This window comes from Protopterus annectens, chromosome 2.part2 (genome assembly GCF_019279795.1).
Source record: "Protopterus annectens isolate FY-2018-M chromosome 2.part2, PAN1.0, whole genome shotgun sequence".
In the NCBI taxonomy this organism is placed as follows: domain Eukaryota; kingdom Metazoa; phylum Chordata; order Ceratodontiformes; family Protopteridae; genus Protopterus; species Protopterus annectens.
The window spans coordinates 474840017-474864632 of NC_056730.1; the positions used below are offsets into that span (position 1 = coordinate 474840017).

Below are 24616 nucleotides of genomic sequence, written 5' to 3' on the forward strand. Positions count from 1 at the left end.
TTTAAGGCCCTCATGGTTAAGGTAGCCGAGGTATATACCTTTTTTCCCCACCTTTCTAAGGATCTGGAATCTCTCTCGGAAGGTAATGGATTTTTAGCAGTGGAGGCCTTAATTCCCTTGGGTCCCTGTGAGATGGTTTCTGGGTCAGCAGCATGGCTTTTGTATAAAAATTGGTGTGAGTCAGGAACCCTGTAGTACCTGTCAGGCTTGACTGGGGCTGGAGGTAAGGAATCCGGGTTAAGGCAGGCCTCCGAGTAAACCTCATCTAGGATGTCCAAGACAGGAGGTATAGCCAGAGGCCTGTGCTGAGGTAGCAAGAGAAATTCCCTAAGCCTTTTCTTGGAATCTGAATAATCTTGGCCTTCCCAGTGGAAGTGTTCCCTTAAGGTATGCAAAGTTTCCCCAAATGAGTAATCCTCTGGGGGGGATACAGAAGGAATGGACTCCTCTGCATCAGAGTCTTCAAAAGGGGACTAAGAATGTTCCTGATCATCAGAGTGCTCTGAAATAATGGAGCCCTGATCAGAGGAGGGGGATTCTTCCTCCACTCTGGGTCTTTTGTCCGGTGGGGGTTGAGAACACCTGATAAGAGTAATTAAATCCTCAGCCATTTTAAGCATCTGTTTTTCTAGGCATGGGGCCTGGAGATGGGCCCTGTGTAGCTTGTCTCTTAGAATGCATGGCTGCTTTAGACTTAGTGAAAGCCTTGATGGAAAAAGAAGAGGAAGGTCTGAAGACACCTTGAGAGGAGGCAGACCTGTCCACATTTTGAGATTCAACGCCAAGAGTGGCTTCGGTATCTGTAGTCGGGGTGTGGGCCGAGGAGCCTGTGACCTCGGCCACAGGAGACACCGCCAATGAAGTGTCATTGGTAGTCAGGGGCTGCGTAGGCGCCTCGCTGAGAACCGGACCACGTGTAGTCGGTTTTGGCGTGGTGTCGGTAGAGGCCGCGGACCTCGTGTGTCGGTCCTTATCTTTGCGCTTTTTAGACAAAACTGGAGTCGGAGAATCCGACGACATAATATAGTTAAATGTTTTGCCAAAATAATGCTGGGCGAACTCCGCCTGACGCTTAATGGTGCGTTTGTTGAATGTAGCACAAAAGCGACAGACCGAGACGTCATGGTCTGGACCTAAACAAGGAAAACAGAGGGAATGGAAATCCTTATGCGGTATTTGCTTCCCATAAGAAATACAATTATTAACTTGGTCTGACATCGGTCTGAGGCAAGAAAAGTTTCCCCAACGGGGTACTTAGTTTTCAAGAAGACTTCGGTTTCAAAATTTTCGTAATTTCAGGAGCTGGCCGACCGGCACTTGCGAACTGCTTCTGCTTCGGGCACCGCGTGGCAAGAAAGGCTGGTTCCTTTATACCCCTGTCGCACTGACGTCAGGGAAGAAGCGACGACAACCGACACCGGACCTAGACTTCGGAATTCGGCTGACCGAGGACCCGCCTGATGGCAGGAGAACCCATCTGTTATGACTGCAGCTGTATGCACGATGAACATCAGAGGAGGACATAACCTAGAAAAGAGTCAACCAGAGGAAGAAGGCATCAAAAGGGATTCTTCTCGGTCTGTCCAGGCTAGGGGGGATGGAGGGTGGGATGCAAGAAAGAAGGCGAGAAGAAGACAACTAACATGAAATGTTATGGTAGGTACATAACTTCTTAATGTTAAGTTGTCTATCTCGCCTTCATTCTTGCTGGATGGGACAGCGTCCCTAGCACCTTAGCCCTGGGTGGCTCATCGGAACAGACTCTTGAGCACAGTGGAACCAAAATCAGCTCGACTCCTAGAGGCCATATCCAACTTGTAATGTGAAATGACAGTATGAGGAATGGCCCATGTGGCTGCAGCACAAACAGATTACATTGGTAGTCTTGCTTGAAAAGCTACCGACATAGCTAATGCTCTGGTGGAATGAGCTTTTGGTTTTGTAGGGAGTTCTTTATGTCTCAGTTGATAAATCAAAGTAATAATAGAGGCCAAACACCTGGATTAAGATTACTTTAGAAACTGGCAGGCCCTGCTTGCCTCAGCATAGGACAGGAAGAGTTGGTCCGATTTCCTTGTTTGTTTAGTCCTATCCAAATAAAAACATAATTGCCTGTGAACATCCAACTGGTGCAACTTTTGTTCAGCTCTGTTCGAAAAGTTAGGAAAAAAGACAGGAAGATCAAAAGCCTGATTCAGGTTTGTCTCGGTAGGTATTTTGGGTAAAAAGGAAGGATTAGTCCTGAGTGAAACTCTAACCTTGTGAAACACAAGATAAGGAGGACGAATACAGAGGGCTTGAAGTTCCGACACTCTTCTAGCTGAGGTGATGGCTACTAAGAAGAGAGTCTTCCAGGAGAGTAATTTTAAGGAACAGGAGGCCGCAGGTTCAAAAAGAGGGAGAATCAAGGAAGTTAATATCAGGTTTAAATTCCACAGAGGCGGGGGATCTTTAATCGGGGGGGTCTAAGCAAAATAGTCCCTTTAAGAAAGGCTTTACAAAGTTTGTGGGACATGATGCTGGTTTCTGACAGGCAGGCGTGGAAATTAGCGATAGCAGCCAACTGGACTCTAATGGTAGCAGATGAGGAACCTGCTCGAAAAAGTTCTGCCAAAAAATCTAGAACATGATGGACAGGGGCTGTAAAAGGGTCTATATTTCTAGCCTCCGCCCAGAAAGAGAAATGTTTCCACTTACTAGCAGAAGTCTTCCTGGTAGCAGATTTGTGCAAAGAAAGGATGATTTCACACACTGGCTGAGAATTATGTGGAAGCCTGGCTAAGGTTGGAAGTGGAGCAACCAAGCTGTGAAAGTTGAGAGATTGAAGGGATTTGTGCAGCCAGCCCAATTGATGGACCAAGAGGTCTGGCACTGGGTCCAGATTCCAGGGCTGCTCCAGCAGGTGACAATGCAGGAATGGGAACCAAATTTGTCGAGGCCAGTAAGGAGCAATGAGGATCATCCTGGATCCCAATGCAGTCGCTTTCTGAATCAGTTTGAGAATTAAGGGAAAAGGTGGGAATGCATATAGAAGACCCCGGGGCCAATCGTGAACTAGAGCGTCTCTGGGGAGTGGCCGGAGAGGGGGAAGCGAGTGAGGAAGTCGTCGCACTTGCTGTTTAGAAGGGTTGCGAAAAGGTCGCAGCAAGGTTGACCCCATCTGCGGAAAATTTTGTCCGCTACTAACTGATTGAGAGACCACTCATGAGGCATGAGAATAGCTCTGCTCAGCCTGTCCGCTATGACGTTGGACTTCCTGGGGATGTGCGTTGCTATCAGAAACCGTTGAGAGGAGATCGCCCACTGCCAGAGTCTGAGTGCTTCTCGACATAAGGGATAGGACCTGGTTCTGCCCTGCTTGTTGATGTACCACACTACAGACATATTGTCCGTCTGAATTGCAATAGTCCCGATGGGTAGAGAGTCCTGAAGAGCTTGCAACACTAAAAGTACCGCTCTCATGTTTATGTGCAGGTGGTACTCTAGAGGTTGCCAAGTGCCCTGGACAGTCCTGCCCTGAAAATGCCCCCCCCCCACCCTATCAGGGAGGCATCTGTTGTCACCGTGGCAACAGGAGGAGGAAGAACAAACGGTCTGCCTTGAAGTACTTGAGAGGAGACCATCCACCAAGAAAGGTGGCCTTTGCATGATTGGGTGATTATTATGTTGTGAGACATCGGAAGCTGTTGAAACGACCATTGGGTAAAAAGCATCCATTGAAGAATGTGAAAACGAGCCAGGGGAAGTAATGTGATTGCTGCTGCCATGAGACCCAAGGTTTTCAGTACAAATCTGGTCTGAATTCTCTTGCACTGTAGTAAGGTCTGGACATGTCGGCGAATGTCCGATACTCTTTTTAAGGGAAGTTTTGCAGACGGCTCTTTTGTATTTAATCTTGCACCTATAAAGGTTATAGATTGACAAGGCAACAATGCAGACTTTTCGAAGTTTATAAAGATACCTAGCTTGGAGCAAGTTTGGATGGTATAATCCCTGGCTTGCAGTAGCTGATGCCTGGTAGAAGCAGTTAGGAGCCAGTCGTCTAGATATGGAAACACCTGGAATCCTTGTCTCAGGTGAGCCGTAACCACTGCCATGCATTTGGTGAACACCCTGCGGGCTGTGGTGAGACCAAAGGGCAGGGCTCTGAATTGATAGTGACTGGCTCCCAGCCGGAAGCTGAGAAACCTTCTGGAGCATCTGTCCATTTTGATATGGTAGTACGCATCCTGAAGGTCTATGGAGCACATCCAATTGTCCTGACCCAAAAAGGGTAGAATGGACTGAAGTGTGACCATCCGGAACTTCGTTCTTTGAACAGATTTGTTTAAACTGCTGAGATCCAAAATGGGTCTCCAGTCCCCTGTCTTTTTTGGTACCAAAAAGAACTTGGAGTAAATCCCGGATCCTTGCTGGTCTGCTGGGACTGGCTGGATGGCCCTTTTCTAGCAGCTTTGAAATTTCTAGTACTGCTTGTTCCCTTAGACCGGGTGGAACATCTGGAAGGGACTTGTTTGTTTGTACAGGGGTGTGGACGAAAGGGATTTTGTAACCCTCGGATATGATAGACCCTACCCATTTGTCTTGTGTGAGGAGTTGCCAGGCTTCTGGGTACAGTGACAATCTTCCCCCGACTGCCTCCGAAGGTGGACAGTCGGGCACCCCCTCAGGGGTGCTGAAAGGGTTTGTCAGAGGAAGATTCTCTGCTACCCTGATTTTGCGGACCCCCCTCTGCCCCTCGGGCGGCGTCTATTATTGTTTCCTCCTCTGCTCCTGGAGGGAAACTCGCCACGTGCGTCAGGCACGACTCCCTGGGGTTTCCGAAACCACATTTTTCCACTCTTCTGACCTTTAGGGTATGGTCTAGAGGGAGTAGAAAAACGGACTCCCACGGCAGAGAGAGTCTTGCCTTCCTGCTCACACTTGGTAAGGGTATCCTTCACCTGTGGTCCAAACAAAGCCGAACCGAAGGGGGTATTGGTTAAGGATGCCTTAAAAGGGTCAGCAAAGTTACAAAACTGCATCCAGGCATGTCTTCTCAAATCCACGCCTGTACCTGCGGCCTAACTCGCCCCATCGGCTGCATAAGAAATGAGCCGCATGGAGGAGTTGACTATAGAGTTAAGGGTCACCAGCTGGGAGTTAATCTTATCCCGAGACCCCGCAGCTGATGGATCCTGAAGGGTATCACCCAGTTCCTTGAGAAGATCTCTTTGAAGGCGGGTGAAATGGCACAGATAATTCAGCAACCGCATGGAAAAGGTCACCGAAGAAAACATCCGCTTCCCGTACCTGTCCATTGTCCTAGATTCTTTATTAGGTGGATGGACAGGCACCGAAGGGTCAGCCAACTCCTTCTTAGTGGCTGCTGCCACCACCATGGCATCAACAGGGACACCTTTTGTCAGAAATTGCTTGTCAGATGGGGCTGTAATGAACTTAGTGGGCCTGCGGGGAGTTGGTTCCACTGTGTCCGGGGCTGTCCACGCCTTCCGAGCCACCACTTCCATGAGCGGGTTGAAAGGTGGAGACACCCAGGAGTTGGAAGGGCGAGAACAAAACACATCCAGGTACACCGACTTGTCTTCGGAAGGGTTAAGGGCAGTCCAGTTCCCCCTCTGCCTAAGGATCTCAAGGATGTCTGAAAAGGAGACATCCTCAGAGGGGGACCTTGGGGACCCTTCCGAATCCTCCAAGTCGGTATCAGACATGACTGACTTGGGGGAGTCAACATGTTTCCTCTTAAATTTTCTCTTCCGAGGGGGCTCCTCTGAATGATCAGGGGAGGCCTCGGAAGAGGAAGACATGCCTAATGGGGCGACCTGGAGCATCTGTTCTCCACTCTTGGGGTTAGGAGGGTGGACAGAGACTGATGCAGGCACCATGGGGGGAGGAGCCAAAGGGGCCGATCGTGGAGCCGACACAGGAGTCAGCACACTCCTCATGACCTCGAAGGCACCCCCATCAGGCAGGGAAGAGGGTCCCCGCTCCGAAGAGATGTGAACCCCTCCCGGCACCGAGAGGGACGGCTCAGAGGCCGATGTCGGGGCCGAGCTCACCTGCGCCGAGACCCCGAGAAGGAGAACGGGGTCGGACAAGGGTCCGATGCCACTCGCCCCCTCGGAGCTAACGAGGGAGTCTCGGCGCCCAGATCCCTCCAAGGACGGAACCAATGAAGAGATCGGAGCAGACGAGGGAGCCGAAAGGTGTGGTATCGGCTCCGACGTTCCTACGATTCAAGCTCAGACGAGCTCCGGCTCAGAACACAGTGGTAGAGTCAGAGGAGGAACTGCTGAAGGCACATGGATAGCCACAGTCTGTTGACAAGGGCTGGTCAACATTTTGACCAGGGCCTGTGATTTTAGGAGCCTACTGACCACCCGCTCCAAGTCATGATCGGATAGCCTGGAGGACAGAGAGGAGTGGGACCTATGGCTTTGCTCTGATTGAAGCAATGGAGACCTCGGAGCCGAACAAACAGATTCTAAAGAGGGGGACCTTGAACGTTTTCGGCTCAGAGAAGGCTCTGACACTAGGTCGGAGCCGACTGATGTCTCGAGATGTCGGTTCCAGCCGGAATAGACAAGGAGGCAGGAGCTCCGCTCGGCGACGGCTCCGAACAGGGAGCCGACGGTTTGGCGGGCTTTAAGGATCTTCCCGACGGAGGCTTAGCCGGGGATCCTTCTGGCTTAAGTAAGCCTCTCAAAATGAGCTTGTTCCTACGCTCCTGCAGGACTCTCGGGCTGAAGGTGTGGCAGACCGAGCAAGAGTCCTGCAGGTGTAGGGGACCCAAGCAATAAACACAAGAAGTGTGACCGTCTGTCAGAGACATCTTCTGACAGCACGAGTCACACTTCTTGAAAGCTGAAACTTTGGTATCTTTAGACATATTAAAAAAGGGATACCAAAGGGAAAAGGTAACTAGTGCTTAATCAAGGCACAAACACACGCGCACTAGGTAAACTAACAGTAATAATAACTATAAAAACTATGCCACACAACTATCTTACTACTAACAAATATATATATAAATATACAAGAAAAAACTACAAAACTAATTGTAGCTAACAGGCCTAACACTACCCTGAAAAACGAGTTTCTAAGTGGGATACCAAGGGGTACACAACCTAATTAAATTAAGAGGAAAGGATTATCTAAATATAAGACAAAATAAGAAAATATTAAAGGTAATAATAGAAGAAAAGATTTATACGACCTGGAGCCGGTAAAATCACAACCTCGTAGCTGAAGCGGCAAACGAGATCTGGGTATGACGCCTAGCATTATGGGATATGGGGAGGCCTCGAGCTGGTAAATAGCTCTTGAGTTTTAGTAGAAGGCCGAGTCGGAGCCGAGGATCGGCTCTGAACCCATCCAGCAAGAATGAAGGCGAGATAGACAAAGTACAGTTGTGTATACCTACCATAAATGTAGATGTTAGAGTGTCTTCACTATTGCAGTCATAACTGTAGGGTACTCCTGCCGGCAGGCAGCCCCCCGAGGTCGGCCAGAATATCAAAAGTCTGGGTCCGGCGTCGGCTGTTTCAGCCAGAACCCTGACTTCAGAGCGCATGGGTATAAAGCTGACAGCCGACGCCATCTTCTCCAGCCTTTCTTGCCCCTGATGTCAGAAGCCCCCATAAAATCAAAAGGTGTCCCAAGGGAAACACAAATACACCAGAAAGGTAGTGGAAAAGGAAACAGTAAGCAAATAGAAACAAGAGGGGTCTGGAGGAAGGGAAACACCGACTGCAACAGTGAAGACACTTGAACATCTACATTTATGGTAGGTATACACAACTGTACTATGTTCTTCGTGTTTCACTGTTGCAGTCATAACTGTAGGGTAGAATCCCAAAGCTGAGAATACGGGAGGAGGCTATTAAGTAGAAGGAGCAGCTAGAAGACCCTGCAAAACAGCAGAGGCAAAGCCTGCCCTAGACTTAGAGTACAAAGGGAGGTTACAGTGCTTGGAAAAAGTATGCACAGAACTCCAAGTGGCAGCCTCCAGAATGTCCTTGGTAGGAACTCCTCTGAGAAAGGCTGCTGAAGTGGCAGCTGCTCTAGTAGAATGAGTCCTGATGGTACCTGGAATCTGTTTTCCATAAAGAGAGTAACAATATCTTATTCCATGAGCAATCCATTTGGAAATAGTTTGCTTAGAAATGGCTGTACCAAGAGAACTGGAAGCAAAAGAAATAAGCAATTGATCTGATTTTCTGAAACTTTTAGTTTTGTCCAGGTAAAAACGTAGTTGCCTGTGTACGTCCAATGAATGCAAAATCCTTTCCCCCCTATTTTGGGGTTTTGGAAAAAAGGTAGGAAGGTGAATGGTCTGATTTAGAGCCACTCTAGAAACAACCTTAGGCATAAATGTAGGATTGGTCCTCAAGCAAACTCTGTCCTGATGGAAAATGAGGTATGGTTCCACGGCCATGAGGGCTTGTAACTCAGACACCCTTCTGGCAGAAGTCAAGGCCAACAAGATAGCTGTCTTCCAGGATAAGAACTTAATGTCTGCAGAGGCAGCAGGCTCAAAAGGAGGCAAAGTAAGCTTTTCCAAGACATAGTTGAGAACCCAAGGAGGGACAGGAGGAGTTCTAGGAGGTTTTAAATTCTTAGCTCCTCTCAGAAATTGTCTGACCAACTGGTGGGAAAAAATGGGAGGATCACAATTGAAATGTGCTGAAATAGCAGAAGCATGAATTTTAATGGAAGAAAATGAAAGCCCTTTAATCAAAAGGTCTGAGAGATAAAGTAAAATAGATGAGATATCAGGAATTAAATGATCAGAGCCACGATCCTGCATCCAAATACAAAATCTTTTCCATTTAGAAGCATAAGATTTCCTTGTACTAGGATGCCTAGCTTCCAAAAGAACATCCAAAACTTGTTTAGGAAGAGAAGAAGGAATCAATTGCCTTTGATGAGCCAAGCTGCTAGACAGAGAGTCTTGATTTGAGAGTGAAATACCTGACCCTGATGCTGGGACATTAGAGAATGGGTCAGAGGAAGACTCCAAGGAGGGGCCGAGGAAAGGTGCAGTAGAGTAGGGTACCAAAACTGACTAGGCCAATTTGGAGCTATCAAAATGATCAGTCTGGGTTTGTCTAGCTTTATCTTTAGCAATACCCGAGGCAGAAGAGGAAGAGGAGGGAAGGCATATCCCGAAAGATTCCTCCAGCTGAAGGACAGGGCATCCACTTTCCAAGCTGTCTTGTGGAAGGACCTGGTGCAAAAGAGAGGCAACTGATGGTTGAGATGGGATGCAAACAGATCTATCTGAGGACAGCCCCAAACTGCAGTTATCTTGCTGAATAAGTTGGGGTCCAACATCCATTCGTGAGGATCCAAAATGTTTCTGCTTAAGCTGTCTGCTAAGAGATTTTGTTTTCCTGGAATGAATTGTGCCTGAAGATCCAGATTCAAATTTAGGGCTGTATCCCATAAGGTCATGGCAAGTCTGCAAAGGGGGTAAGAGTGAGAGCCCCCTTGCTTGTTTATGTACCACATGACTGTGGTATTGTCTGTTCGAATTAGCAGAGGTCCTGGCTTCAAAAGAGTCTGGAAGGCTAGAAGAGCATTTTGAACTGCTAACATTTCTTTCAAGTTGATGTGCCATAGAAGGTGTTTGTTTGTCCAAGAACCCTGTTGGCATTTGTCTAGAAAATGAGCTCCCCATGCATAATCCGAGGCATCCATGGTTATGATCTGAGTAGGTTGAAGTAGACAAAAGGGCTTGCCTTCGTTCAAAACACACGCCCTGGACCACCAAAGGAATTCCTTCTGGAGGCAGGGAATCAGTGGAATCATTGTATCCAGACTGTGGCAATGTTGAGACCATACACTCTTTAGGTACCATTGAAGTTTCCTCATGTGAAGCCTCGCATTTGGAATCAACAGGATGCAAGAGGCCATGTAGCCCAGAGCCTGCAGGAATTTCCTTGCAGTGCGCAGAGTCAATGCTGCCAAGGTCTTGAAGATTGAAGCCAGCTGTAACTTGTTTTTCTGGAGTGAGGAAGGCCTTCTGTAAACTTGTGTCCAAAAGAGCTCCCAAGAAGGTCATTCGTTGAGAAGGAATCAAATGTGACTTTTTTGTGTTCACTGAGAATCCCAGTAGTAGGAGAAGACGTTGAACAAAATGTAGGTGTTGAAGTAGGAGGTCTTTGCTGTCTGCCTGAATTAAACAGTCGTCCAGATAGGGGTAAATCTGAATCCCCTGAAGTCTGCAGTAAGCCACTACTGGAGCCAGGCATTTGAATCCCCTGAAGTCTGCAGTAAGCCACTACTGGAGCCAGGCATTTGGTAAAAACTCTGGGCGCAGTAGATAAGCCAAATGGCAATACAGAGAATTGGAAGTGTCTCGAGCCTGCCTTGAATCTGAGGTACTTTCTGCAATGTTGCCTTATGGGGACATGTAAGTAAGCCTCTTTTAAGTCCAATGTTACCATCCAAGCATCTTGTGAGAGCATTGGAAGAAGTTGTTGAAGTGTAAGCATCTTGAATTTTGGAATTTCCAAAAAGGTGTTTAATATTGAGAGGTCCAGAATAGGTCTCCAGGAGTTTTATTTTCTTGGGACCAGAAAAAGTCTTGAGTAAAAACCTTTCCCCACCTCTAGAGGTGGAACAGGTTCTATGGCTCTTAAGGCTAATAAAGCGTCCACTTGATTTAAGGCCTCTGTCCATTGATGTTTTGGCAGATCTGGCCAGCCGGAAGGCCTTGGCAGAGTGTGAAAGTGGAATCTGTAACCTTTCAAAATCACGTCTAACAACCATTTGTCCTGGGTAACGTGAGTCCAATTTTGGTAAAAAAAAGAAAGTTTTCCTCCGAGAGGGGCATCCAGGGAAGGAGGACCTGAAGCCCAACAGAGGGAGTCATTGAATCTGCTTTCTTTGGGTTTGAGATCTGTCTTCTCCCCTTCTAGGTGAAGAAGCAGTCCACTGTCTAGATCTGTAAGAGGCCTGAGCCTGCGCCCGACCTCTGGAGCATCTATATCTTCCCCTTTGAGGCCTGTCAGAGGAGGGAAAAGACCAATTTTTGGAGGGCCAATTTCTGGAAAATCTAGGAGGCTGTACTTGCAAGAAATCTTTTACAGTCTGCATAGACTTGGCTTTTTCTTCCATCTTTTTAATAACCTCCTCAGCCTTAGACCCAAATAAGAAATCATGCTGAACAGGGGCATCTAGCAATTTTGCCTTAACTTGTTCAGGTAAATTCTGCTCACGAAGCCAAGCATGTCTCCTGATAACAGTACCAGAGGCAGCCGCCCTGCAAGAAGCCTCTAAGGCATCAAAACCACAATGTAAACTATGTTTGCTAACTTGTTCAGTAGCATGCAACACATCCTGTAATTCCTTGTCCTCAGCACATGCAGGAAAGGACGAAATCCTTTGTTTTAAAACAGATAAAAGAAACTGTTGATACTTAAACTTGTGAAACTGGCAATTTAAAGCTCTAATAGAAAGGGTAGCTGAAGTATAAACCTTTTTGCACCACCTGTCCAAGGCATGAGAATCCTTTTCAGAGGGGATAGGATTCTTAGAGGAGGCGGCCTTAGCAGCCTTGGAACCCTGCAAAATGGTTTCAGGATCAGCAGAAGGGTTCTTGAATAAGAATTGATGAGAATCAGGGACCCTGTAAAATCTATCAGGCTTAGAAGGAGCAGGCGGCATGGAATCAGGATTCAAGTTAGCTTCAGAGAAGGCATCATCCACAATGTCAAGTACAGGAGGAATAGCTAAAGGCCTGTGCTGAGGTAGAAGAAGAAATTCCCCGAGTCTCTTTTTGGAAGCAGAATAATCCTGACCTTCCCAATGAAAATGCTCCCTCATCTCATGCAAGGTTTCCCCAAAAGAGAAATCTTCAGGGGGAGAGGCAGAGGGAACAGAATCCTCTGCATCTGAATCCTCATATGGAGGAAAAGAGTAATCCTGATCAGAGGAAGAAACAGAAGATACAGAAGCCTGATCAGAGGAATCATAAGGGATATCCTGTCTAGGCCTTTTGTCAGGAGTAGGGTGAGAGCCCCTAATCATAGTTAATAAATCCTCAGCCATCCGAAGTAATTGCTTCTGAGTCTTAGGAGTTGATTCCGAAGAAGCTTGAGCAGAAAGTCTGGGTTTAACAGGAGTCTTTGACTTAGCTTTTGTCTTTGTGGAAATAGTAATGTGTGAAGGCCTGAAGACCCCCTCAGAAGCCAGTAGCTGCACAGCGGTTCCGGACCCATCTGAAGGAGCGACGTCCGAAGGTCCTGCAGCAGACAAATTAGTAGGCCTAGTTGGCTCACCATGTGAGTCCGTGTCGGCCATCGGTTCTGAAGTGGCGGACGACAGGGGCTGCAAAAGCGCCTCACTGACGACCGCCGAACCCGAAGCTGGCTCCGGCTGCAAAGTATCCTGTTTGGACCTAGGAGGCCTGTCCTTGTCTTTGCGCTTCTTCTGTAATCCGGTAGTCGGTAAAGTATCCAACGACATTCTATAATTAAATAGTCTACCGAAGTAATTCAAGGCCCAATCGTACCTGCGCTTGATAGTGTGAGAATTAAACCTGGCACAGAACCAACAACAAGAAACGTCGTGGTCAGGGCCTAAGCAAGGTAGACAGTAAGAGTGGAAATCTTTATGAGGTATTTGTTTTGCACACGATACACAATTATTAACTTTTTCTGACATCGGAGGAGCAAGAAAAAAGTTTCCCCAACGGGGTACTTAGCTTTGAGAAGAGAAGTAGAAAACTTTGCACCAACGACAATCACACCACGTTGTCTTGAAAACGCCAACCAACAACTAGCGAACTGCTTTGCACCGCACGGAAAGAAAGACGGGAGAAGATGGCGTCGGCTGTCAGCTTTATACCCATGCGCTCTGACGTCAGGGTTCTGGCTGAAACAGCCGACGCCGGACCCAGACTTTGATATTCTGGCCCACCTCGGGCTGCCTGCCGGCAGGAGTACCCTACAGTTATGACTGCAACAGTGAAACACGAAGAACATCTTAACATTCATTGTTTCCAGGCTGTGGCAATGTTGTGTCCAGACACTTTTTAGGTACCATTGAATTTTCCTCATATGCAGTCTTGCATATGGTATTAGCAAGATGCAGGATGCCATGAAGCCCAAAGCCTGCAGAATTTTTCTTGCAGATAACTGGGCCTTTGTTGCCATTTCCTTGAAATAGGTAGTCTTTTGTCTTTGCTTGTCTGGAGTGAGATAAGCCATCTGGGCAGTTGTACTTAAGCTTGCACCCAGGAATATTATCTCTTGAGAGGGCACTAGTTTTGATTTCTTTTTGTTGACTGTGTACCCTAGGCATGTTAAAAGTCTTTTCACAAACGTCAGATGCTATAGTAGAATGTCCTTGTTCTCTGCTTGTATGAGGCAGTCGTCCAAGTAAGGATATATTTGTATTCCTCTGTCTGCAGTAAGCAATTACTGGTGCCAGGCACTTTTGTGAAGACCCTGGGCACAGTAGATAAGCCAAAGGGCAGTGCAGAGAATTGGTAATGCTTTGATCCAGCCTTGAATCTGATCTGACTGGGACATGTAGGTATGCCTCTTTTAGGTCTAAAATCACGAGCCAAGCCTTGCTGCCCAGCATGGGCAGATGCTGCTGTAAGGTCAACATCTTGAATTTTGGTATATCCAGGAAAGTGCTTAGAATAGATAGGTCCAGTATTGGTCTCCATGTTTTGTCCTTTCTGGGTACCAAGAACAGTCAAGTAAAATCCTTGTCCCTGCTCTTGCTGCGGCACTTGTTGAATAGCCCTCATGTCCATAAGAGCTGCGATTTGTTTTTGAGCCTCTGCCCATTGATTTTTTAGCAGGTCTGGCCAACCGTTTGCCCTTGGCAGGGTATGGAAGTGAAACTTGTAGCCTTGTGACACTATGTCTAGAACCATTTTTCCTGGGTTATAATGTGCCAATTTTGAGAAAAAAGTGCTAGTTTCCCCCCTAAGGGTGCTGCCAGAAGATAAGTGCTTGATGCAGGCAAGGGGAAGTCATTGGGACGGTTTCCTATATGGTTGTGATCTGTCTTCTCCACCTTTGGAGGTAGAAGCACGCCATTGCTTAGACCTGTAGGAACCTTGCGGCTGCAATCTGCCTCTAGGGCATCTGGATCTGCCCCTTTGAGGTCCGTCTGAGACTGGAAAGGACCAATTCTTTGTAGGCCAGTGTCTGCTAAATCTAGGTGGCTGTACCTGTAAGAAATCCTTGACCGTCTGCATAGATTTAGCTTTGTCCTCCATTTTCTTTACCACTTCTTCGGCCTTAACACCAAACAAGGTATCATGTTGTAATGGAGCATCTAATAATTTTGCTTTAACATCATCAGGCAGATTTTGTTCCTTTAACCAAGCATGCCTCCTAATGACAGAACCCGTAACAGTGGCCCTGCAAGAGGCCTCCAGAGAATCAAAACCACATTGCAAAGTATGCTTTCCAACTTGTTCAGCTGCATGCAATAAATCCTGCATTTCTTTGTTTTCTGCACATTCAGAATTTACCATAATTTTCTGTAAGCAGTGTCATGATGTATTGTTGATATCGGAGTATATGAAACTGGCAATTTAAGGCCCTTATAGCTAAGGTAGCAGATGTGTAAATCTTTTTTCCCCAATCTATCCAGTGCCCTAGAATCCCTGTCAGATGGTATAGGGTTTTTTGCAGTGGAAGCCTTGACCCCTTTGGGACCCTGGGAAATAGTTTCTGGGTCTGCAGAAGGGTTTTTGAAAATAAATTTATGAGAGTCAGGGACCCTGTAGTATCTGTCCGGCTTAACAGGAGCTGGAGGTAAGGAGTCAGGGGTCAGACTAGACTCTGAGAATACATCATCTACAATGTCTAACACAAGTGGAATAGCTAGAGGCCTGTGTTGAAGTAGTAAAAGGAAGTCTCTGAGCCTCTTCTTAGATTCTGAAAAATCTTGGCTCTCCCAGTGGAAGTGCTCCCTCATGGTATGCAAGGTTTCCCCAAAAGAGTAGTCCTCAGGAGGAGAAGCTGAAGGAATTGATTCTTCAGCATCAGAATCCTCATGGGGGGGAAGAGAATATTCCTGATCAGAAGAGGAATCAGAAGAAATGGAAACCTGATCTGAAGATTCAACATCTGTCTCTTGCCTAGGCCTCTTATTAGGAGGGGGATGGGAACCCTTGATCAAGTTAACCAAGTCTTCGGCCATTTTGAGCATCTGTTTTTTGGGCATGGAGGCCTGTCCATGTGGCTGGTGAACTTGTTTCTTTGCCTTTAAAGGTGTTTTATTCTTTGCCTTTGAAGTCGGTTTAATATATAACTGTTTAGGTCTGAATACACCCTCAGAAGCTGATGCCTGCTCAGCGGCTCCGGACCCATCTGAGGGAATAATTTCCGAGGCTCCAATACCTTGAGTTTCCAGCAGCCTGGCCGACTCCACGTGGGTGTCGGTAGCAGCCTGCGACTCTAAAGTAGCGGACATCAGGGGCTGTGAAAGCGCCTCACTGAGAAACGGCGACTTGCCTAGGAGAAGCTTCGTCGTTGGTTTTGGACCTCGGTTGCCTGTCTTTCTTTTTCTTTGCGTTTCCTGTGAACTCCGGTACTCGGAAGGCTGTCCGACGACATTGTATAATTAAATCTTCGCCCAAAACAGCTTAATGCAAAATTGTACCGACGCTTAATAGTGCATTGGTTAAATCTAGCACAAAACCGACAACTAGAAACGTCGTGGTCAGGGCCTAGGCAAGGAATACAGTAAGAATGAAAGTCCTTATGAGGTATTTGCTTCCCACAAGAAATACAATTATTAACTTTTTCTGACATTGGTCTGGAGCAAGAAAAAAGTTTCCCCAACGGGGTATTTAGCTTTTAATGAAGACTTCTGATCTGAAATTCGAACACGAAAATCTCAGGAGTCGGCCGACTGGCACTTGCGAACTGCTTCTGCTTCGGGCACCGCGCAGCAAGAAAGACTGAAGAAAATGGTGTCGGCTGCATCTTTTATACCCCTGACGACCTGACATCAGGGAAGAGGCGACAGCAACTGACGCAGGACCCAAGACTTTGGAACTCAGGCCGACTGAGGGCAACCTGCCAGCAGGATAACCCAAATATAAGGACTGCAACAGTGAAACACGATGAACATCTTCTGCATCCCTCCCCTCTTTTAATATTATATTAAAAAACACCACCATCATCACACACACTGATCACACTAAGCTACTGAGGGTTGAAATAGATAATAAATTCAGATTTGACATCCACATATCTCAAACAATAAAAAGTACACAAAAAGCTGGGTATACTATACAAGAACAAACTCTACCTCACAAAAAACACAAAAGCCACTATAGTGCAAACCAATTTAATCTCAACTCTACTGTATGCAGTACCCATACTTACCAAACTAAGAAAATCTGATCTAGCAAAACTAGAGACTTGCTATAATAAAATTGCTAGATTTGCCACCAACTCAAACTGTAGGTCACATCACTGTACAGCACTCAAGCAGCTGAACTGGCTAGAGTTTCTTCAACTCTTACTATATAGTCAGCTAGCCATGGCCCAGAAAATACTCTACCATAAAGACAACACACCTGCCGTACATAACCTACTACAGCCATACTCCAGTACTAGAACTCTACGATCCAGTAACAAAAGCCAGATAAAAATCACCACTGTGAGCAATCAAGCTGATGAATCCCTCTTTTCCAACTATATAGCTAAACTTTGGAATGGACTACCTCCCAACATAACATCCACTACATCCTCAGCACAGTTCAAATTACTGCTAAAATCTCACTTAGCCAATAAATGGCGATGTCCATGTGCTGCACCCGATTAATCTACCTACTCCTAATGACTATAACTACTGCTTCTATGTTGACTAAATCTCAATACCACCACTCTTTGTACTAAGGTGTTCAAACTCTGACTATGAAATAAACTCTCTCATACCTGCAAATCTCCAGTTGTGCTTCTTTGATTACAGAACAATATAAAGTCACTGTTAACTATGCCTGTCTGTGAAACCTTGTACATTTACTATCATTTACTACTATGTCTGTTATAAACACTATATTCAAGTCTTTTGTTAACTATGTGAGGTTTTTTTATTATTTTTTTGTGTGGAGCTTTTCTCCACAGGCCTCTGCTGAAAAAGGACCGGTGTCCAGTCAGATTTTCCCGGTTATCAAATGTAAAATAAATAAAAAATAAATTTTGGTGGCAAAGGGAACATTTTACACATATCCTTTGGTTGACTGGGGTACTTGGGGTCAGGATAAGAATTTTGGGATTGGGGAGTGAGTAAAGTGGGGAAGTCACAGTTGCTCTCTCTGTAAGCCCCTTGGCTGCCACCATCTTCTCTTTTGACTACCCTTTTTACATTTCATCTGCTTCCCTTTAACTTGATAAGTCCTTGTGCAAAATATTTTTAGTCGATTGTTGTGAGGGAAGGCAAACAGATCTATGTCCAGGTGTCCCCATTTCTTTGTTATCATGCTGAAGACTTGTGGATCCAGGTGCCACTCGTGGGGATCCATGAGGTTTCTGCTTAGTTCGTCTGCCAGAGTATTTTCCTTTCCTGGCAGGAATTGTGCCTGCAGATGAACTTGGTAAGTCAATGCTGTGCCCCATAAAGCCATGGCTAGTCTGCAAAGGGGGTAAGAATGAGTGCCCCCCTGCTTGTTTATGTACCACATTACTGTGGTGTTGTCTGTCTTTATCAGTAGTTGTCCCGGATGAAGTAGGTCCTTGAAGGCTGTCAGGGCATTTTGAACAGCTAGCATCTCTTTTTGATTGATATGTAGATGCTTTTGGTTTGTGGACCAGGTGCCCTGAATGCCTCTTCCTGCCATGTGTGCCCCTCCCAGGCATAATCTGATGCATTATTTTGTGAGCCTGTTCCTACTATATTTAGAAGCAGGATGGTAAAAAGTGATTCACAGACTACACAGATTTCCCTTTCTCCTTCAATCTTTTAAACAAAGCAAGAAAGTGAAATCTAAACAGAATATCATTATCAAAGGAGGCATTTAGGAAACATGCCTTGAATCCTCGGACAAGGACCGTGTCCACAGCCAGGAATGCCTCCTAATGATAAAACCTATATCAGTAACCTTGGATACAACATCCACGATATAGCAGTAACCTTAGCTATAGCATGGACAATATCATACCCACATTTTATGACATGTCTACTTATGTGAAGAACAGTCAGGAACTGGCTAGTGACTTTTACAGTGTCACTGGTAACTCCCCTAGAATCTTGTAACAGTTTTAAAATGTCATCATGATACTTCACCATTTATCATATGGGTTTGGCAGTTCAGGGCTCTGAAGGACAGGGCTGCATTGTACACTTTCTTACCAAATCAAAGTCTAATTTCACAGTCACTGAGAAGCATGTTATGCCCTGGGAGCTAGTTTAACCACCCTAGCAGTATTCTAAGACATGTACTGCATCTGTCATAGAAATTTTGTAAAGGAATCTGTGAGGATCCTGCACTCTATAAAAATATAGTCAGAATTTTCAGAGGCAGGGTGTTGAAAGTCTGGCCTCAGAGATGTTGATTCAAAAATATCTAACAGAACTTTGTAAACTGAAAGGATAGCTACTGGTTTTGGGAGCTGTAGTCCCATGAAGTCAAGGTATCTCTTTTGGGAAAATGAGGCCTTTTTGATGGACATAGGAAATACTCTCATAAGAGAAGAGACTCTCCAAAGTAAATATCCTTTAGTGAAGATGAAGAAGACTCTGTGCCCTACTTATGTGTCAAACATCAGAAGAGACAGAAAAGCTGGAACTGATTCCAGTCTCCAAATTCTGAAACAAAAGATGAATTGTATTCTGAGCCTCTCTGGGGGAAGATTTCCATTTTTGTTTTACTAAAGAAACTCAAGACACAATGTTGGTTAGGCTCGGTCTTCCTGCTAGCACTAAAGCAAGGGAAATCCTGTGTCAGCCTTAACCAGTTTTGAGAGGTCCACTGGAGGGATAGATGGCTGACCCACCAGATGGCAGAGCTTCTAAAATCAGGAGAAGGGGGTCTTCTGCTGTTTAATGGCAGCTGGCAGTTTAATGGTCTGGGAGGCAGGGCATCCCTAAGCTCTGACTTCCGATGTTGATGTCCTCATGTCCTCTTTGAGAATTATGGTGGGGATGATGTCCTCCCCCCTTCTGTAATGACTAAACAGCACTGAGTAGACATGTGGAAGCCTGTCATCCAGTTCAACCAGAATTAAGGATCCAGTCCCGGAGGATGTGCTACACAGTAGCAACATCCAAGAAGGTAACAGCAGAGCCTTACCTGAAAGAGGTACTAGGGTTGGGAGCAGAGTGCCTCCGTGGACCAAACACCCTCAGAACTAGATAGGCCTGCAAAACCAGACAGTTTTGGGGTTCTTTCGCTCTTTTTGGATAAGTTATTCAGGGGCTCCCTCTTCTTCTCTTTACAGTTAAGCTTCCCCCTCTCTATACAGTCTTCCTTTTTAGGAGGGCAGCCTGTCGGTACCTGCTGTTTCTTCTCCGCAGTTGAGGCAGACATCCTGATTAGGGTCAGACGTTACTTCTTATCCTGGTATGCCAAATGAGTAAGCTTCCTTCTCCAAATAGCTTTGTGACAGAACAACCTCACAATTTTAGACACTGTGTGCCTGACACTAGACAATATAAGCAATGGTTGTTCTAGTCCCTATGGGGAATTTGCCTTCCACACATCCACGTGTTCCCTTTCACTTGGCCAAACATATCATACCAAATCCCAGTATGTTGTAATGCTGACCAGCTATAACAGCACTACCACAGTGCAATAAGGAAAAGGCAAAAACGTCCTCAGTGTGTACTTATCTGCTCAGCTGGATCTATATCTTGGGCTAACACCAATGCTGGATTAATGAACACCTTTCTGGTATGATGAGCACATACTCATAAGAAAGGACTGAAGTTGTCATTGGTGGCCATCATCTTTACAACAGGATGTGACATCATCTCAGGGAAGGTGGCATCCAGCCAGCCTGAGAGGGAAAGGAATGGTCGGCTCTGAGAAGTTGGATTGGACACTGGACTTGGCCTGTGGTAGAGATCCTATTGCAGATATCTGCAATACTGAAGCATGCACTATGCTCTGGCCCAATAAAGGTTCTTGTGGAAAAAAAAATAAGATGATAAAAAAATATACAAAACAGATGCAACTGAGACAGGTACAGTGAAGTAAATCTGATGAAAATAATGGAAAAATAATGAAATATTCACATACAGTGTCAAATTTCACACTTTCACACTGAGCTGAGGGGAAAGTCATCAGAGTAGCAAGAACAACTTGAAATGAAGCACATCTTCATCAGGTTTCAAATTACAACACCATACAACATCAGTGAAGTCAGGCAGGAGACTTGTGAAGATGTGAGATGGGATTCAGAATACTGTGAAATTCTGCCGCAGCACAAGGGACAGCAAAGGTACAAAATGCATGCAGTTATTAACTGCTATACACTTTGCCTCAAAATAAGACATTATGCATTTTGAATTTCTTTTAAATAAAAATTGTCTTAACTTTTCAAACAAATGCCATGGGATGTTTACTATCTATAAAGGCTACAGCCACAATGGGCAGAAAAGAAATCCATTTAATATCTCATCCAAACAGCAGACAATGCTGCCAGACAATTTAATTCCAGTGAGTACAAGTTCATTATTTACCTTTTTCCTTCATCAGCAGTTCAACCAGATAAAATATATCTGCAAATCCATATCGCAACAATTTGGCCTACAAGACATTTCCAGTCCTGATTCAATTTCTTTCTAATTCACCAAATGTTTGCATTTGATCATATGTAAAAATAAACTCTGATGTGCCAACATGCAACTGCAATTCTGTTAAACATAAAAAAATAGTTACAAAGAATGATATTAACTTATCACAACAAAGCCCCAAAACGGTCTTCTATAACAAGACAAAATATAAATAGATGAAGTGTATTCTAACTGAAGAAACAGCCTTGTTTGAAGTAATGTTTTGAACTGCAAGATTTTCCATTTTTCTTCAAGAAGAAAAAAATATATACCTGTTGTAGGTTGTGAAAATGCATCATCTATTAGACCAGAGGAATTGCCATCTGGTACTACATGTGAGAAATGGTGAGACTGACGAAAAGCACCTGGTTCGAATTTGGGGGTAACTACAGCAAAACGAAGCAACTCTTCATATTCATCCTGTCAAAAAAAAGTCACACATGTTTTTTTTCACTCTGAACCTCACAGAGGAAAAGTACAAAGTATGTTCACCACCAGTCACTTAGGAAGCAGTCTTACGAAAAACAGTACAGCAAAACAAACAGCACAAGAAAAAAACGTAATAATCAGCCACCTATATTCAAAGGTAATTTTTCAAAGTTAAGCCCTTAAAGCAGCTACTACATTAATATCATACAAGTATAAATCAGACACCAAAGAATAGCTGGCAGATAATGTGGATCTTAGAGTAGGAGAACGACAGAAATGCTGTAACATCTATACAAAATCAGTCACTATTTGACTGATCTTCAAAGGCTCAAAATTTCCCTGTACAAGGGTAACAGTGGTCTCATGCTAGTGGTCATGTGGCATCAGCTGGTTATGTGCCACATACAAAAAAAGGGTTATATACTTACCATAACTTGGAGTCCGAGCTATCCAGTGCCATTACTCATCACGGATTGGTCTAGGATCAGACCTTGGATCAGAGACCGCAAAGTGAGCAACAGCTCCTGAGCTCAAGCTCCTCCCCTCCCCTTACTCCCATTACCCATAATCCTCAAATCAAGTTTGCTAGATAACCATCCCGGCAGGGAGACCATTCTAACCTAGGAACAACGTACCCAGACACTCCTTCCCTTCCAGAATCCTCTGATCACCAGAAGGAGGGGGCAGAGGGTGGGAATATGATAAATGACGACACTGGATAGCTCAGATTCCAAGTTATGGTAAGTACTGTACATAACCCTTTATCTGATGCTATCTGTGTCATTATTGATCACGGATGGGTCAAAATCCCCAGCTACCCAAATCCTAGTAGTCTCAAGGAAGGATATATGCCAGAGCACAGAAGAACCAAATGAGGCTCTACCCCTAGATACCAAATCCAACTTGTAATGGGTTACAAAGGTATGGAGATTTGACCAAGTTGCAGCTGCACAAATGTCATCCAAGGACATCCTGGCCCAGAAAGCCAAAGATGTAGCCACTGATCTTGTAGAATGAACTTTAAGAGGTCTGGGAAGATCCCTGTGATTGCTCTCATGAACTTGTGCTATGCAAGAGACTATCCAATGAGAAATCAACACGTTGGAAATGACCTTGCCCCTCCTAGCCTGGAAGAAGGCCAAAAAAAGCTGATCCGATTTCAGAAAATCCTTAGTCCTCTAAATAGAAACGTAACTGCCTATGGACATCTAGACAATGTAGTCGATACTCCCCTTTGTTGGGAAGCTGAGAAAAAAGACAGGGAGCTGGATATACTGATTTAGATTCGTTTCCGAAGCCACCTTTAGAATGAAGGAGGTACTAATTCTAAGGGAAACCCTATCCTTATGGAAAACCGTGAAGGGAGGTTTTATAAAAGCAGCTTGTAAATCGGAAACCTTCTTGGCAGAGGTAATTGTCACCAAGAAGGCAGTTTTCCAAGATAGAAATTTATCATCACATTTTGCAGCAGGTCCGAAAGGGGGTTGAGTCAGGGACTGCAGCACCAAGGTAAGACCCCAAGGAGGAGATGGGTCTTTGAAGAGAGGCCTAAGCAAGAACACCCCTTTGAGAAAGGCCTTACAGAGCCTAGAAGAAAACATGGGACTATCGTCTAAACGGAAGTGCAACTTAATTAAGAAACTAGCCCCTTGCTCAAACAGAGACGAGGGGAAGGACAAGACAGCTGAAATTGGAGCTGAAAAAGGATCTATGTCCCTCTGACGAGCCCAAATAGAGAACCTCTTCCATTTGTTGGAATAAACCTTAGTGGAAGGTTTCTGAGAAGCCAAAATAATATCCTTCACTGGGGAAGGTAACTTGGTCTGGCTGACCATCACTGAAACTCAAGGTACCAAGGTGTCAGCCTCAGGGACATTAGGTCTGGAGGTGGAAGTCCCCAATGGATGAGAAATGAGATCCTGTACTGGATCTAATATCCAAGGTGGATATTTCAGATGAGACCAGAGGTGGGAGAACAACATCTGAGACCAAAGGGGGCAATGAGGATGAGGTGAGCCTTTAGGTGACGGGCTTCCTGTAGAACTTTGGGAATGAGGGGCATAAAGGAGACCCGATGGCCAACTGTAAATTAGAGAATCCCTGGGGGACTCCCCTGGTGGTGGGATCAAGGCAAAGTACCTACTGCATTTGAGGTTGACTGGAAATGCAAACAGGCTGGAGCACGGGAACCCCATAGAGTGAAGATCCGACTTGCCACTGATTCTTTCAGGGACCACTCATGGGGACTCAGGAAAGACCTGCTGAGTTTGTCTCCTAGCACTAGAAACTTTTAAATAAAGAGAAAGGGAGAAAAATAATATATGAATTGAAAAAAACCCTTATCTACACCAAAATGAGCTCGAACTGCTAGGAATGCGTCTGTTCACAATCGCAGCAAACAATATCTGAGGATTATGGGTACTAGAAAGTAAGGGGAGGGGAGGAGCTTGACCTCAGGAGCCGTTGCTCACTTTGCCGGCTTGGATATGAGGTCGGATCCTAGACTCATGCGTTATCAATAATGACACGGATAGCATCAGATGAGTATTATCATCCCCACCATCCAATTATCTTTGAGGAGTAACTTGGAACTTAAACCAAACAGTCTAACAACCATAAACTGCAGCATGGGAAATGAACCATTACCACGTACTTAAAATGATCAAGTAGGATATCATTGCTCCTTAAGCACTTAAAATGATCAAGTAGGATATCATTGCTCCTTAAGCACTCCAAAGCAAATAAAAAATTAAATAAAGACATTATGGTAATGAGAGGCTATCCTTACTCTACAACTTACAGATCTACTCTTATGGCAAATACCTCATAGAGATGTACCATCTTTCCTCACAGAGGACGCCCGTTGTTGAATCCTAAATGTCTTCTTGATTGGGTTTTGTAGTAAAGAGCCAAGACTCAGTCTTATATAATATTGCTGTATCAAAGCCTTCCACACTTCTAAATAGGACAGTTGGTTTTGTGATTTTTTAAAAGTATCTACATTAGACAAATGTCATAGAATTAAAAACAAACAAAAGCTATCAGCACAAAATATTCTTAAAATATGTAGAAATAACAGCAGCTACAGAATGTGCCATGTTAGTGTGTCTTTGTTTAAGTCATAGGAAATTATAAAAGAACGATAAATAATTAAACCCTTTTGACCAAATGGGTGCTGCTTTCCTGTCATAAAAGTAAAAGAATTTCACATTTTTTTCTAATGCACCTGGTCCTGATTCCATTCACAAAGCTGTCTGTGTGCACATCCAGACTATGCAGTATTTTTTTCAGCATTATGCTCCTGTTTCTAAATAAACAGGCTGGCAGTTCAATAAAATGGTTCAAAACAGATTATCTAACATTTCTCGACTAAAGTATTGGTATTTATGCCCACACTATGGTCATGGAATATTGTAAAGGGCTT

General features: G+C 45.0%; 1 protein-coding gene across 3 annotated transcripts in view; it reads right to left on the reverse strand.

The window, feature by feature from the left end:
- The window catches only part of POC5 (POC5 centriolar protein), a 1778414-nt gene that overhangs the window by 1632696 nt on the left and 121102 nt on the right, over positions 1-24616 (reverse strand). For all 3 annotated transcript variants that reach the window (XM_044063961.1, XM_044063962.1, XM_044063960.1), the window contains exon 2: positions 21036-21183. In XM_044063961.1, coding sequence (XP_043919896.1) covers positions 21036-21183 — 148 coding nt within the window. The remainder of the gene's footprint in view (positions 1-21035; positions 21184-24616) is intronic.